The sequence below is a fragment of the Leptosomus discolor genome, chromosome 1 (assembly GCF_034619465.1).
Source record: "Leptosomus discolor isolate bLepDis1 chromosome 1, bLepDis1.hap2, whole genome shotgun sequence".
Classification (NCBI taxonomy): Eukaryota; Metazoa; Chordata; class Aves; order Leptosomiformes; family Leptosomidae; genus Leptosomus; species Leptosomus discolor.
Genome location: NC_141391.1, coordinates 47,223,770 through 47,240,860, shown reverse-complemented (window position 1 = coordinate 47,240,860; position 17,091 = coordinate 47,223,770). Strand labels below are relative to the sequence as shown.

The following is a 17,091-nucleotide window of genomic DNA, read 5'->3' as shown; positions in this document are numbered from 1 at the left end:
CTGACTTTTAAATGACTAATCCTTGATGAGATTAATCCCATTCGTGCTATATAAAGATAATAGATCTTTATACCTGAGGAGCTGTGTTTTCAGTAGAGAATACAGCCCCTTCAAACATATGTGTAGGTATGACCTGCTGTTCAGAGAATTTCAATAAATTATAATTAGTTTTACATACAGTTTAGCAGTTTCACAGATCTGATGAATATACTGAACAATATCTTATTTTCATTCCTGGAATGCATGTATGAAAAGGCATCTAAATTCTCATGAAATTAATTCCTTTGGGAACCATGGAGTAGGACTGCCTTCATACTATTTGTTCCTGGCAATAAAAATTAATCATTTTCTATAGTAGTTGGAATTAACAGGCCAATACACTTAACTAAATACTAATGTAACTTCTTAATCCTGCTTTCTGTACGTCAAAATTAGTAGATCCATTTTTCTGCAAGAGAGAAAAGATTGATCAGAAATGCCAAGCAAATCAGTATTCTCTAAATGTCACACAAGGAAACTTTAGATCAATTTATTTTTTTAGAAAATCTACTGAAGTCTGACTGTCCCATCTTGTCATTTGCTGAAATAGGATATGTCAATTTATAATGCTTAATATACAGACCCTTGGTATGTCTTTCTACAGCTTTAGATCTCTCGCAATACCTTATTAATTTTATAATCTAGTTAATCGCAAAATTCAGTCTTCCCATCGAATTTTGCAATGATATAATAACACAAGGTATTTTAACAAAACAAATTGATTAATATAATTTTAGTTAACATGATCATATCTCAGAAGTAATGGATGAAGACCAGCTTATTAGAACATTTCATCTATGTTTCCATTTGTCTTTATTTGTTGCAGAGGTATTGATTTATAGTATTATGAATTAATAGTTGCCGTGAACAGAGAAGGCTTAAAATCTAGCAACTTCTAGAAAAATTAATAAAACAAAAGCTTCATTCTTCACTGCCTTACTTATTTGTTTATTCACTATGCTCCTTACAAAGGTAAGAATGGTACTCATAGTATAATATTTTCATTAAGATTTAATAGATTTTATATCTTCTCTTTATTGGTCACAATGACTACATTAGGTGAAAATACCTCTGAGCTCTGGTTTATTCATTTCAGTAGAACAACCTGATTCTCAGATGGCCTTGCAATTTATTCTTGTCACTTTCAGGGCAAGGTGCCATTGCCTCAGTCACTGTGGGTGTCTCCATTGACTGCACAGGTAGGACTCTACAGATTACAGTGAGACCTTAAGAGATCTCCCTCACAGGTGCAGAATAAATATTGTGTCTAGAGCCTGGGGTTGGATATCATCCTAAGCAACTCAGTCTTACTGAATGAAATACTTTGGAAAGGTTTAAGTACACAGACATGAGCAAAAGCCATAGCTGTGGTGTAATATACTGAAGTTATTTGAATGAAGTTCTTTACATTGTTCAGTATAATACATCTTGGATCTTACCTTTAACTTTGGAATAGCAAGGTTCACAGTGCACAGTTTGTCTGTAAATCCAAATGCTGTCTCCAGCTTTCAGGTCTTCCAGTGGTCTTTTACATACTTCACACTTCAACACACAAGTAAAAGTAACAAGAAAAATTAGAATTAAACCCTTTTCTAATGTTCATTCTCAGCATGCTGTCTTTTAGGAAGTAAGCAACCCCATATCAGAATAGGGTTATGAGTACTGCAATATCACCAGGTCTGAACTTTGAAAGAGTAGTTGTAATGAACAGTAAATTAGACATCTGAATATCTCACCTTTAGACATTTAAAAATCAAATACCTAAGTCTCAACTGGTTTCCTATGTTCTTGTTATACTCACTAACCCCTTCCTTCCCCAGACATTTCCAAAGGGTAGTGCTGTCAGCTACATGCAAATCTCTAATGGATACAGGGTATTTGTAAGGAGCTAAATTAATATTAATGATGAGAAATGGCACTACTTAGCTAAATACATAACTCCAAGCATGAACCACAGACCTACATTAGTTGTTTAATTTTTTGCCAATGCTTTCATAAATGTGTCATTACACTAAAGCTGAATTTTGCTGGCCAGACAGGTCCCTGCTTGGGAATAGGTAGCAAAAAGTATCTAACTTTAAAAATAAGATTAAGTATTTAACAGATAATTCAGCCAATACCAACATGTTAACACTCCTAACTGCATAAAAAGCCCATTCCTCTTTATGTGGGCTGATCTATATAAAAAAGAATGGAAGCAAACCTGAGTTTGTATTTACTTGCAATACTCTTATTGAGGAGGTATTGCATAGTGATTTCCATGGAAGAAATTGCATTTCTAGTGCTCACAGAGCTCAGAAAGTCCATATGAGACAGAAAGCATATGTAATTTCATACATGTTAAGCACAACCTTACTGCTGTGTTCTGCTGTGGCTTACTTTTCATGTAGTAACAGGCTAACAGAACTGCTGTAGGAAGCAGAAGTAAAAGCTATGCAAGACTGGTCAGAAAAATGAGCTATGCTAATGCAGTGATTTTGCGGAGTATTGTTTGTTAGGACAACAAGCTCTGTGTGGAGATGCAAGCAGAATTGAGACAAATGAGGCAGAAAGAAAACAGACTAGAGAGCTGAGCACTGGTAGGCAAACTCTGAGAAAAGTTTAAGAGTGAATTTTAGGCTGAGGCTTAGGCTTTGGAATGATAAGCAAAAAAAATGTCTTCTGTGCTTTCATTCTTATCGGAAATAGGAAAAAAATTTTTTACATAATTTTTAATAAACGAGACTGAGGCAAAGACATATTCAATTTCAGCAATATTTTATCCTACAGCAGAAACTATCCATAAGAACCAAATTTTAACCAAATCTTTGATGCCAGTGCGTAAAATGATTTCACTCTATGGCTTAAATACCTCTTACTAATGTCTTTAATTGTGGCTTCTGCACAAGCCGTGGTTTTAGATGTCACATAATCAAGAACATCTACAAAACTTCATTAAAAAAATTATTTACAATATGAAGAAAGTATAAGTAAGACATAATTCAATATATCAGACTGGAAGCATGTATAACTGAAGGCTTATAAATGTGTAGGACATTCAGGATACATTCCACGGCATCCTTTATCCTCATGGCTGCAAGAGAGAGGGAGAGGCAGGGAGAGGGAGAGTAGAGGAAGAGGGAGAGAGAGAGATGGAAAGAAAGAGGAAGGGATTGTGTAGGGGCGAGAGAGAGAGAGACTAGTATTTCCTACATTAATCTTCTCCTCCAATGTGCAAGCCTTCCTTTTCTCCCAGGTGGAGAATGCTTAAGGCCTAAATATTCTCTTATTGTATGTGTAATATAATGCAGGTATTGCATTCAAATGATATTTCTTAGTAGCAGGTGAAATCTTACCTTGAAGCAAGTCGAATGACAGCAAATTTGCAAGGCATCTAAGATCATTTTGGCATCTATGCCCAAGGGCTTCCTGCAGTATGTACATATATCTTTTCCAATTATACTCCTGTGTATATAATATAACATCAGCTGTCAGAAAAAGAGCTATCATTGAAATCTCAAGGAGGAAATTGATAAACTTAGTGCACTACGTGGGAAAGACATTTGTATACTGTACAACGGCCATAAATGGAAGAATGTCATGTGTATATTCTCTCCATTCTAGCTGACAGGTGTAATATACATGCTCTATGATGGGAAAATTGCTGAGCATAATTGTCAAGTAGCAAAAATACCTTGATAGAAAGAGCGGTCTTCTGATGATTTCAAACAGTAATGAGACTGTATTAAGCTGCTGAATGTCTGGGAGCATGTATACTACATGGGGATGAAGTGGAGGGTAATGATTTTGATGTTTTAATCACAAAATTAAATTGGTAGTTCAATTTAAACTGCCATCATTTGATCAGTCTGATACAGAATTCTCCTCTATGTTGCGGAAGTGCCTGAAAACATTTTTAATTTTCTGCACGGCAAACAGAAATCCTACCTTCATGGCAGTTATAGTGAACACATGTACAGAACAGCCTATCTGGTATTCATAACTGTAATATTTTTTAAATTTTTCTAAGCTCTTTTTGCATTCTTATGTGACATCAATCTGTAGTTTCTCCAGATACAACTGTTGGTGTTGGCTTTGCACTACAAAACCAACTGGTCTTACTCCTTTCCACTGAACAATAAACCATTGTACTAATATTTAATCATTCCCAGAGTTCCTTATACATACGTTGGAAAAGATACAAGTTTTTCTGTTTCAGTATTTCCAAGTAACGGGACTGTCCAAATTATCTGCACTGAAAATAGCAGGCACATTTATTTTTTCTTTTCCCCATGAGGTAAGATATTAGCATTGATTGAGCAAATATCTATCTTATATTTGGGAATATCTTAACTGGTGTGAAAACATAGAGTTTTTAACAGCATTGTCATGTGAACATATTCCTCCAGATCTGTACATAAAGTTGGTCCTTACAGACACCGTTCTCACAAAGGAAGGAAATTTTGCAGAGTAAGCAGCTGCCCGAGGTAGAAACCTACATAATCACGAAGCCAACTCTGTCGCTTAAGGCATTGGCTATTGTTTCTATAGATATTTTCAAATGTCAGCTGTGACAAGCCTAACATAACATTAGGCTGCTGAACTGTGGTAATGATTTGATGGCAAGATCCCTCTGAAAGGGAGCTCTGTGTGAAAAGCTGTCTGATGAGCCTAATGGTGACTTCCACCGCTCTCTTTTGTGTAAAAACTTGAATGCTTATACAAAATGTCTGCGTCTTTTGATACTCAGCAATGTTATTAATGTGTACTTACCGATCAGAAGTAGAGTAAACAGTTTTGATAGTATTTCCAGTTATATTTTCTTCATAGGCACCATATGATGATTTGCTGTGAAGCAGTGAGTGCATAGCAATCACTAAACAGTACTTTTTATTTTTAAAGGTTTCACTACACTGATGCTAATATGCAAATTAAACCAATGCAACATGCTTGTAAAAAAAAATCTTACTTGGTGATGAGTTCTTTTTCTGTATTTTCACAACCATCAAGAAAAATATATCAAATAAGAAGCATAAATTAGAAATATAGTGTCCTTAGACTGTGTTCTGTTGTTGAATGATTCTTCAACATTTCAAAATTAAATACACAAGCCCATTGAGGAAAATCTACATGATGGCATTGGGTTTGCCTGTGCTGATGTCCCAACCTAAATGATACAAATCAGGAAATGGTGACACACTGCGTTTTTCCCTTTTTTCCCCCTTCTTTCACTAGTCCTCAAAGAGCTGTCAAACAGCCAAACAAAATTACAACATGTCCTTAGAAGCAGAGGGAGGGCCTTTATAATACAGGCTGTTCAATGTGTGATTTGTGTTCACTACAGTAACTGTATTGTTCCTTGTATCAGAGTAGGAAGGAATATATTGAATTTAACTGTCAGGGAAGTTAAATCTTCCTTTTTTAACAGTCCCAGTTCTAGCTACTTAACTGTCAGTTTTGTTTGCGTGGAAGGGATTAGCATGTATGTGACACCTGAAGAAGTCATCTTGCCATACATGTTTTGAACATTTCTGAACTGATTTAATTATCCTATTCCTCCAGAAATTCCTAAGGTATATGGTAATTGTTACATGTTTCATATCACTCTTAAATAATGTTTTGCAATGTTAGGAACAATTTTTTATAATCGTGTATATTTGCAGAACGTCTTTTTTTTAGGGAAAGTTTAACAGACTGATAACATGCACATGTAAGCTATTACACAGCCCAGATACACTTTTCTAAATACCTTTTGTAATGTGTATATGTCTGTCTTGATTTCTACACAACACTAGAAAGGAATTAAAATTGTGCAGTTACTAAGAAGCTTAAATGATATTTGTTTTACTTACGTTTCAAGGAACATAACAATATGCTTGTTATTTAATAGCAAGGTAGCCAACCTGAGTTATCTCACCACAGAGAAATTGTGTCCTCAAAATGAACACCCAGTGCTCCATTTACATTTCAGGCAAGATGAAAGTAGGCTTACTAAGTAGGAAAGCAAACCAAAGCGAAGCGATCACCTTTTAAAAGAATTTTCCTGGCTATTTTTGCCCCGACCAAGCTAGACACATGCACAACACATGCGGGGTGGACTATATTGATGGTACAAGTGCCTAAAGTTTCTTGTTATACTGAAAAGTGACATAGGAGCATGATCTATCTGTTCCTATAAACTATGAGCCTGTCTGTGCTTCTTTTTGTTGTTAAGCTTACTTTTCTCAAATCTTCCATTTAATTCATTGTATTTAGCTGCAGAATCTAGTGGTGAGTCAGGTTGACGTTTCAAGCTATCTAGTAAATCAGGGTTGAGATCAGGGCAAAATAAGTACTGTGCATTGCTCACTTAATGTAAGTATTTAGATGCAGCATGCCTGAAAATAGCACTGGTTATCTTATAGAAAGTTGTATAGAGAAAAACACTTTCCTCAAGTGTCCTAGTGTAGAGAACAGCGTCACTTGGAGTATAATAACTGGCTAGGGTATTATGATTTAAATACTCAAAAATATACGTAACCACATCTTCAAAAAAAAATAAATGTGCTGTATAGAACAAAAAGAATATGAAGCTACAGCAAAGGTTTCTACACTTGCCAACGGAAAGTGTGAGGAAACTCAGAACCTTTTCAAATAAATGCATAGCCAGACAGCTTGACAAAACGCTAAGTTGAAACTGAGCCACAATGCAGCCTGAGAACTGCGTATCTGATCAAGTCCCTTCTTTCATATCTCCCACTCCTTTACTTGCTACGGTGTGACTTGTTTATACAGCAAACTACTCAACAATAAATACTCTGTAGAACCTATTGCATAAACCCTGAAAGAATAACCTGCAAAGACCATTCATTTAGTAAGCTTTCATAAATTAAATTGGGATTAGAGCTTCAGGTAGGGGCTATACATTTTGTCAAGTGTAAGGTAACACTGCATATTGAAGCACATTCTTTGCCTGCCATTCTTGTACTATTGTTCTCTATTTTAATTTTCAGAGATAATCAGAACATTAACCTTCAGAAGCAGTATGTCAGCAAAATGCTGCAAAATGCTAATAATTTTTTGTGTTGAATATTCATTTTGAGTCTTAAACTGTATGCTGTTTGGATTTTCTTTTGTTCTCAGCCAATTTATGGACTTGGCCTTCAATGCCATGTGCAACTTTCAGAATACACAAATTCCAACCACACTCCAACCTCCTATAGAAAATGTAAGAAAATGAGAGATCAAAGATCCTGTGCCCAGTCATACCCACACCAAGACACAGATGTGCATAAGCTTAAGGATTGGGACATTGGCCATAGTTCTGATAAAATACCAGACTGTGACTGCCATTTTTCCTATTAGTAAGGCTCAATAGAAGATTCCTCCTCTCCCTTCCAAGTCATCAGCCTTGACTCAGACAGTTCACGACCACTACGCAGCAATACAACACCTTATGTGTAGGACTATGTCTTTAAACAATCCTGTCTACATTAATACTTAATTAATCTACATAGATGCGTGGGTTGGTAATGAAGAGAGGTTTTCCTAATCCAAAAAGGTCTTTCATTCATTTTTTGTTGTCGTATTTCTTGAAAATACATTTTGACTGTGGAGAAAAATATATTGTTTCCTTTATTTCAATGATTTCCTGTTATAAACAGACCTGGTGTTTAGTTCTATCAAATATCAGTCAGATTTGCAATACGTGTGCTTGTAGAGACAGAATTCTACTACAGCAAGAGTATTGCAAAAGAAATGGTTTTTAAAATAGTTTGTACCAGGTCAAAAAGTCAGAAACCCATGTTACAGTTTCAGTGATTGCAATATGAGATGATACATGGGTTCTGATTCATCCCATTTAGTTTTAGGAACTTCACAAGGCACTTGAGTGAAGAGTGTAATGTTTTCCTTACAGCCTCGGAAAGAAATAAGCTCCCTGAGAGCATGGTGTATCTAACATGCAGGAAATGCCTTTCCTCTACTGATTCTATAAGAATTCTGGCTTAACTGCTCTCCAAAATTTCATGCCTCAGCTACATCTCCAGAGCTACACAGGGTATGTCTTGTGCTCACCACTCTGTGCACTAGAGCTACGCTTTGTAGGCTTCTATGTGTGGGATCCTGGAAGCAAAATTTGGAAGGGGGCTGGCATGATTCCAGCAATCAGTGTGAGTTTTCTAAATATCCTTGAAATTTCTTGCATAAAGATGGTTTCTCTTAATTTTTTTCACAAGAAATATGTCACTTCAGGTGTTACGGTTCTCAATTCATTGTCTACAGTACCTGGTCTTTTTTGCACGGTCACTGGAGTAGTTTCTTTCTGAGAGATAATTTGGAGCCCTTGGAGGATTTTCAAATGTTTGCTCAGTTATCCTAAAAAAAAAAAGAAACCGCACAACAAGAAAACAAACAGTTTTAAAATTCATTTTCAACTACACAGCTTTCAGTTACACTTACAGCTATAAATGTAGAAGCTTGAGCTGGAAACAGTAAGTAAAATAAATTTATCTTTTTCTTACTGTTAATAAATTGTGGTTTGTGAAAAATAATGGAATCACTGACCTATAATTTTAAGTCCTCTAGTTTATGCTGGTAGATATATCCACATCAGAAACTTCATCTAACTTTAATTGAGCTCTAGTTTCCCCAAGAGTGCCCACTGAGGTTTCCGACTGTGCAGAAATGTCTCAGTGGTTGATAACGTTCTGCATTTTCTTGGCAGTATTCTGTAATGTTTTATTCTTGCTTTTACTATATTTTAGTTCCAAATTTTCTTTTTTTTGGGTATACTACGGTTATGTTTTTATTAGGAATGACCAGCTAAACAGATACGTAGAATCTTATTTTAAAAAGCAGGATCACGATTCAAACAAAGGAAACTTGTCTCCTCCAGTTTTCCCTGCCACAAACTTGACATGCAACTAAACATAAAAATAAACCTTGTCAGACAAATTACAGGATTTAAGGAATAAGTGCTGATAATGTTTTTGTTGATTTTACAAAGCAGCTCAGACAAAGGCTGTTCTTGTTTGGTTTTGCCAAAGGTTATATTCTGAAACAACTTGATGATTATAAGCCTTAACTCTGGATGTTTGGGCTGCAGCTTGATTTATTTCAGTGAGCTTGCCAAGGTCTGAAGCTCTGCTGAATGAATCTTGCTTAGTGCTGGTCACTGTTTTATATGCATAGCATGCTGCATGAAGCAGCACCCTCTATTGTGCTTGACTCCTAATCGGGCAGACCTCCTTTCAGAACTAAAAGAGAAACTCATTCACCGTAGATATTCAGTATATGCTTTTCTGGTCAGATTGTGAAGTGGGACTGCTAGGATTAAAATATTTTGTATTAATAAATAGCAAACCTGCTTATTTATACAGATAGCTAAGTTCTTCCTCTTCATTTAGATATATAACTAAATGGAAGACTCAAACAGATATCATCCAAACGGTACCTAAAAACATAATTCTAACTTCACTTTAATTGACCAAAATGAATCTTATTTTTTGCAAACAATGAAATCTAGTAGCAGTGAAACTTTCGAACTGTGAGTGCATTTACTTATATTTCTTTGAGATCCTAACAGCTGAGTTCACAAAAGACCTAGATAAGCACAAAAATACCTATGACAATCTTGTCACCAGGCATTTTCATTTACTACAGGAGATTATAGGTTTGAGTAATTACTTATTATCAAAATCCATGCAGCTATATTGTTATATTTGGTTAATCAGTCTCATTTTAGAAATAACGCAGATATCTTACTCAAGTTATGCAAATTCTGCTTGCTTGTATTAAGAATTCATGTTTTCTGGTACCTCACTAAACAGCTGCAACTCTTGATATTGGCTCTTTAAATTTTAGAGAGAACTATGAACTGAGTCTCACCGCTTTTTACTTTGATCATCAACAGATTTGACTTCAGTGTGATCACCAAGGTCCTCATCTCTGTGAAAGTGAGAAAGACCTCAGAATTAATCAAATTATTTGATTTGACCTAAACATATTAAATGGGTTGAATTACTTATGTTGAACAAGAAAATTATATGCATTTCACAAGAAAGATTCCTGACTACACTATGTATCACAATTGTTTCATATTAGAAGTGTTTAGTTAGTTATGAGGTAAGAGTTATCAGTTCAAACTTCAATACTTTTTAGTTTCTTCCCAGTGTGACACTACAAAAGAGCGACAAACTACTCAAAAATTCTAAGCTCATTATAATATTGTTGGATAATTCAGGTTGGAATTCAGGGACCTTGGGAGGTCTCTAGTCCAACCTCGTGTTCAAAGCAGGGGCAGCTCTGAGGTCAGACCAGGTTGCTCAGGACTTTTTCTAGTTGGGTCTTGAAAACCTCCGAGGACAGAGATGGCAAAACCTCTCCAGACAACCTCCTCCACTTCTGGACAGTCCTCCTTAACACCCAGTCTGAATCTTTCTTGTTTCGGTTTATGACTGCTGTGTTACATTGTGCTGCTATGCGACATTGGAGGGCCTGTCTATATCTTCTAAACTGACTATGGCTCTATCATTTTAACTTGATAACATAATTTCATTCAGTACAGACACCAGCACCATGAGCAATGGAAATAATAAAGTGTGTTACTTGCTTTGTTGTTATATCCAGTCCAAGTTCCTCTAACAACTGCTGTTATCTGGGGTTGTATACAATCTCTAGGGCCATATGACTAGTAACTCATAAATCACTGTCTGTGAAAAAGCTGTTTTCTTATAATAAATTTCATATATTAACATATGTCATCTATATAATATATTAATATAATTTTACATTAACATATTGAATGGTGTGTAATTAAAATTAAGAATGTTATCCATTGAAGAACTGTTTAAGATTAAAAAAAGTCCACACTGGTTCTTACTTGAAAATCAATAATGATACTAAGAAAAAAGATGATTTAAAAAATTTATTTATGATACTCCTCTTTTGTATTTAAAGGGTAATTTTTAGTTTGACAGAGCATTTCACATTAATTTAAAGAACTCTGAGGTCATGCACTGACTATTTAGAGTTCCAGTAAGATAAAGTCAAGTACTACCTGTGTTTCTTCCATACTGAATTATTTATATTTACTAGCCTGCATTTAATGAGGAATTTTAAAGAGTTAAAATTCTATGGTTTAAAGCAAATAAAAATACTAATTTTGACTCCTCTAATGATTTTTACAGAACAGAACGTATTAATACTAATATCCAACCAACCACAAACATTTTGTAAGTATATAAGGGTAAGATCATGACAGCCTTGCCTCTTATTTTTCTGTCCAGCAGTATTTATTTCAGTAAAATCCTCAAGGTCTTTTCCTCTGAAACAACAAAAAAATACAACTGTTAAAATATATTCACCCTATGGGAGGAGGTATAGTGTAGTAAGAAATATATTTATGCATACATATCAAAGAAAAAAAGTAAATTGTTAATTAAATTTATGTTCAAAATTTGCAGATACTTACATTATTTACCATAATAAAAAAATGTTTACAATTTTCCACTAGCAAGGTGCAATTCTGTACAATTAAATAAAAAATATTATCTAGTACAGCCAAGAAAATTAAAAGGCTTTGTTTAATCATATCAATGCCATAGTTTAAGATTGCTCTTTGCCAGTGAAAATAGTGAAGGAGAAACATGAACTTTCAAAGAATTTAATATTAATTTACAGGCTCCACGCAGCTTAAACCTTGTTTGCATCATTAATTTGCAAAAAAACCCATGGTTTTATTTAAACTAAGAAACTTCTACGACACCTAAAAATATGTCCTAATGTCCACATATTTTTGCTTCTGGAATGACAAGAAATTACCTCCGTATGTCATCATAGTTAACAAAGCATTGATTATGTCTTACTTATACTGAAAATGTTAGCATCCAAAGACTCATAAAATTTATGTATAAGTAAATATTTTTAAAACTTTATAAATACAATTAAACTGATGGCTAGTTTTTCCTCTGGATTTTTTTTTTTTAAATTGTTTTAAAATGGTTCAGTGAATTAGAGAATGGAATGACCTATGAAAAGCCTCTAACTAATGTAAAAAACTCTGATTCTCTTTAGGTAAAAGTAGGGATCAAAAGCAAAAGGCTAAGTTAGCTCTGTGAAACTGGTAACTTTCACTTCAATCCATAATAGGCTTATTGATCTTTAAACTTTGGATGCGTCCTAAATTTCTGTAGTGTCTCGAAGTCTTGAACTCTATCCTAATAAATGCTCTGTGAATTATATTTTGCAAAAAAATCATAATAAACTTACAGGTTAGTGCTAAGTGTACATATATATATACATATGTATGTATGCATGTATGTGAGATTGTCTACTGTAAAATAGATGATCACGTTAGCAACATTTGATTGTGTTGCCACAGTTGACAGTGCTGCTGCTGTTTAGAACATCATTCCTGAAGCTATCTGTAGAATTTTGCTGTTAGGTGTGACAAATATTACATATCTCTTACTAGCACAGTACCCTGGCGGTTCCTTTCTTTCTGTATGCTGAAGCGCTGCTTACAGACCAGAAGATACTTGGCCTGAAACACACTGAATTGATGTGCTGTTCAAAAATGCAAGTTCAAGCTGTTCTTTATGGATTACTGCCCTTGCTAACTGAAATGCTTTCTCACACCCCATTGGGACAACAATTATCATCCATGAGTTCTACAATATTTCGTTTAATGCCCCTTCTCTAACTATATTAAAATATTTCTTTAGTAGTTTTATTAAGGAAGCATGTACAGCAGGTATGGAAACTTGCCATAGGTACTACTTGTTTAGTTGATAGTGCACATGCCAGCTAATTAGTATATTTTTATATTCATCATTCTGTATAAGGAACGCTACTTATTAATCTGTAAACATTTTACAGATTTGCAACATTACCTTTCCTGACATTCTCATAGTTACAGACTACTCACTGCCTTAGAAAAGCAGGGCCTGAGAAGCTTTGAAGACTTACTCCTTGTCACTTGTGAAAGAACTCTGATTCACTTTGGTGAGGTTATCAAGATCTTGGTTCCTTTAGAGACAGAATGAAAATTAGAACAAATCACAATTAGTATAGCCAACTGTCAATTAGCCAAATTAAATGCTCACTTAAAAAGAAATTGTAATTGACACATTCTTTATGAAAGACAAAATCAAACTGATGAAAAATTCAAAGCATACATCATTTTAGTAATTCAAAGATATTCATAGACACAGCCGTATGCCCCCCATATTCACATAAGCACACACTCTTTCTGGAATAAGAGGACCAAATTATGTTTTGGAAACAAGTTATGCCTAATACTTATATCAAAAAGGATAATTCCCCCTGAACATGTGTTACAGACAACTTCAAAAAGTGCCTGACCCCAACATGCTGTGATATAACAAAAAACTTTACCAGATAATACAATTAGCCAAGTATTCCTGACATGTGCAAGAATAATTTATTACCTAAAAAGTAATTACAGACTAAGTCTTTCTGACTAAATTAGTCAGAAAGGTCCATTATTTGGTAGGCTATGTAGGCCAGCCCCTTCCCAATTAAACTCTCCCTTCTCACAATAAAGTTCATGTTTAAACTGAGGGATGCTGAGAACTAGTTACATCACTGATTCTTGAACTTCCATAAAAGCGATCAGATGTGATTTACTATTGTTATCTGATGTAAGGAAAAAAAAAAAAGTCTTCCTTGAATTAGATCTTGTTGGATAATTAATTTTATTTTTTCAATATACTAACATTAAACATATAATCTATATTAATGTAAAATAACTATTCAAAATAGAAATGTAAATCAATGTCTTTTATACTCTTTGAAAGGAACATTCAGTAGTATCAAGTCAAAACATGAGGTGTTACTTTGACTGCTTTTATTTCCTTTCAAAGGATTGCACTGGTGTTAATGTTTCTATAAAACACTTAATTTCTGCAAAAATGCATTTTCCAGCTGCAAACTCCTCTACTGAAAAACTTCCAGGAACTTTACCTACAAAGTTACCTTCCAGTAACCTTAACTCACTACAAAATATTGAAAAATTGACTCCTCAAAAGAAACCAATGGGAAAAGAGTGATGCCCACGGTGGTATGAGAGTGCCCCTGCTGTAGGACCTGTTCTATAACCTGGTAGTCAACAATGTTCCATACGTCTCATTACTGACATTTCATTCTGAACAGTTCTGTCATGAAACAACATCTCAGTGAAAGATAAAGACAGCCTTTTGAGATTTTGTCTCGGTCATGTTTGTTAGCTTTGGGGCTCCCTTTGATGAGATTATCAAGATCTCAGTTTGCTTAGGAATGAAACAAAACCAGTTCAATACAAGGAGAGTCTACTACCATTTAGCTGGAATTCCATATCAGTAATTAATAAATCTACATATTATATATTTCTGCCAATTCTTTTTATATTGCCACAGATTTCACACTTTTCAGTGTTTTCCTGCAGAAGCTGGATTCTTGTGTTTATCCAAAAATATCCTTTCCTTTATGAGCTAGATGGCAAATTGCTTCCTCAGTACTTGGAGTCAGCAACACTAATACGATAGTAAGTCTAGTAAGACCTCAGGTAGTTACTTTGTTAACTTATATTTTTGCAATTTTTGTTAAGAAAAATCCTCCAGCTGTGCACATGTCTGGCTTGACTAAAATACGCGTTATTATTCTTGCCTCCTGCCTCCTCCATTCCTTTATGTTCTTAGAGGCATTTAAAATATGCATCTCAAGTCTTCTATAAAGCCCACTGAAGCTTCACAATTGCAGCTACCTCAGTTATGATCTTTATGTGCTATGCAACCCTCACATATATATCGGCCTCAGTGTTGCATATTCACCCAAAACATAGAAAGCAGGAGATTTGGGACTCCTGTTCATTCTGGCTGCAATCATGGGTCTATATGCAGTTTACTCAGCAGGGTTATCAGTAGCCTTTGTGCTTACTTCTGCGGACTTTCACACCATGGAGCAACAGAAAGGCTGTGACAGTAGCAAAGCTGTGCCCTGCAGGCCAGTATGCTCCTATGTCTGATTTTCAAAGGAATATAAGCATGTGGAGAACCAAATTCTAACATGCTTTTTGTAAGACTTAGCTCAGTGAAACAGATAAATTTGAAATTTTTACTCATGGTATAGATATAAAATTTTGCATTCACTTTTTTACAGTTTTCAATTTCGTATTTTTTAATAATTCCTGGGGGTTCTTCTTTCAGAATCAGATAAATTAATTGAAGACATATATATTTCATTATATTTATATAATTCCTATCAAAATAATCAAACACAATGCAGATAAAATATGGTCCCACCACAAGGCCCAAATACTAGAAATTTCTGTGTTAGTCTTTGCATGAAATGTAAAAATATATTAATGGTTTTGTATTGAATGCTACATAATTGAGTTAATAATGCTATAGAAATTGATTGTAGAACACTGGGAAGTTATATCACTTATATACTAGTTCTTGTTGTAGGTAACATTTTTCTGTCAACCGGGAAGGAAGAAATTCCCTCAAGATCAGCAGGGAGTTTCTGGCTTTAAAACATGATCTTTTTAAGTTTTCACACGTATTTTAACACTCTTCCCAGGTAACTTCAGATTTGCTTTACCTTAAATAGTTCCATTCACTTTGCACAAAGTTTTCAAACAAAAAAAGAGGAGTTATCTAAAATAGTTCAACCCTGACCTACTGCCTATTTGGAAACCATAAAAAAAAAATTTACAAACTTCTGATAATTTGAGAATCATTCCTTCAGAAATGTGTTTATTGTCCCATATTAATCTTTGGTGCAACCCAAGGGACAGATGAATCGGTTCCCTTCTGTAGGCTTTAAATCATCATGACTTTGTAGCCAACAGCATTTTCTTACTTCCTCATACATTATTTTCAGTGCTTTGAATATCCCAATGCACTGACTGGCTTGCAAGGGAGATTTTACTTGCTGTCCAAAGGGATATTAAGAAAAGTAATAAAAGCGTAGGCTGCATGTGCACTCCTTGTCAACCAGCAGCCTGATTTATAGAACGCCAACACTGAAGAGTCCGAATAAGTGAACAGAAACTGTTGTAGTTGCAGATTACAGCACAAAAGTACATGCTGACTGACTTGTTCAGCTACACTTTATGGTTCCTATGGAACATCACTTCTGTAAAACACAACCCTTAGAAGGTATTAATTTATTGCACTGCTAACACTTCTCGAACTTTCACCATCATGAAACATCTGCTTGACATGACTACAGCAAGTAATCAGGGCTGACATCTTGCAAGTTTTTTGCCTTGAGGTCACTGGCTAGTGCAAAGGAGAGGTCATAGGATATGCAAGTTCAAGGTACTGGTTCAAGCGTAGTTCCAGTTATTAGCAGCTAAAGTTAAAGTTTGAGAGCTGTTATTTATAAAAGGATAAAATGTAAAGTAGGGCAAACTGCAGGACATAGTGGGTAGGTCAGAATTAATCTTATTAAGTTCAGGGCATACTTTTGCTGATTTTTTAAATTTCTCATTGTTAGCAAAGCAACATTTACTTTAGCAATATCAAACTGTGGGCACTAGTGTTGATACCACCACATAACCCAGTCTCACATTAAAAATTAGAGTGGATGGGCAGTACAGAGCCTAAACACAATTTCAGTTCAGGTTTCTTTTGATAGTTGTTAGCATGCTAAAAATCAGCAACACGATTTATACCTTTTCTAATACTTCTAAAAAAGTTGTCAAGTATTAAAGTGGGGAAGAGATAACTGTATGTTCACACATTAAAGAAGCTCCTTGAATATAAGAATATTAGGCGCAGTGAAAGGCTGTTGAGGAGAAGTCTTTCTGGTTGCAGGTACAACTGTCATTTGAAAAAATAAACTACTTCAGTGCTCAAGGCTGGCCGAATTGAATTCATACTTCTTGAATTGTCAGTGATTTTTTAAAATATAGATGATGATGGAAAACAGCAGCATGAAACTTCTACACAAAGCAGTTTAGACAAACTTGGGGAAATATCTTCCAAATATGGTAGGTGGCTTGTAATAGATGCTGACATTTTTCATAGGTCATTCCAAAGGATGCCACCTCCAAGCATAGTATTTTCAGACAGCTGTTACATCACT

General features: G+C 34.9%; 1 protein-coding gene across 1 annotated transcript in view; it reads right to left on the bottom strand.

Annotated features, from left to right (window-relative positions):
- Window positions 1-431: 431 nt before the first annotated feature.
- Window positions 432-17,091, bottom strand: part of SCEL (sciellin) — a 42,099-nt gene continuing 25,439 nt past the window's right edge. The window contains exons 10-17 of the mRNA XM_086479780.1: window positions 12,967-13,026; window positions 11,267-11,323; window positions 9,886-9,945; window positions 8,284-8,373; window positions 4,792-4,866; window positions 3,375-3,483; window positions 1,479-1,581; window positions 432-448 (exon numbers count right to left, since the gene is read on the bottom strand). Of these exons, the coding sequence (XP_086335906.1) occupies window positions 432-448; window positions 1,479-1,581; window positions 3,375-3,483; window positions 4,792-4,866; window positions 8,284-8,373; window positions 9,886-9,945; window positions 11,267-11,323; window positions 12,967-13,026 (571 nt within the window). The remainder of the gene's footprint in view (window positions 449-1,478; window positions 1,582-3,374; window positions 3,484-4,791; window positions 4,867-8,283; window positions 8,374-9,885; window positions 9,946-11,266; window positions 11,324-12,966; window positions 13,027-17,091) is intronic.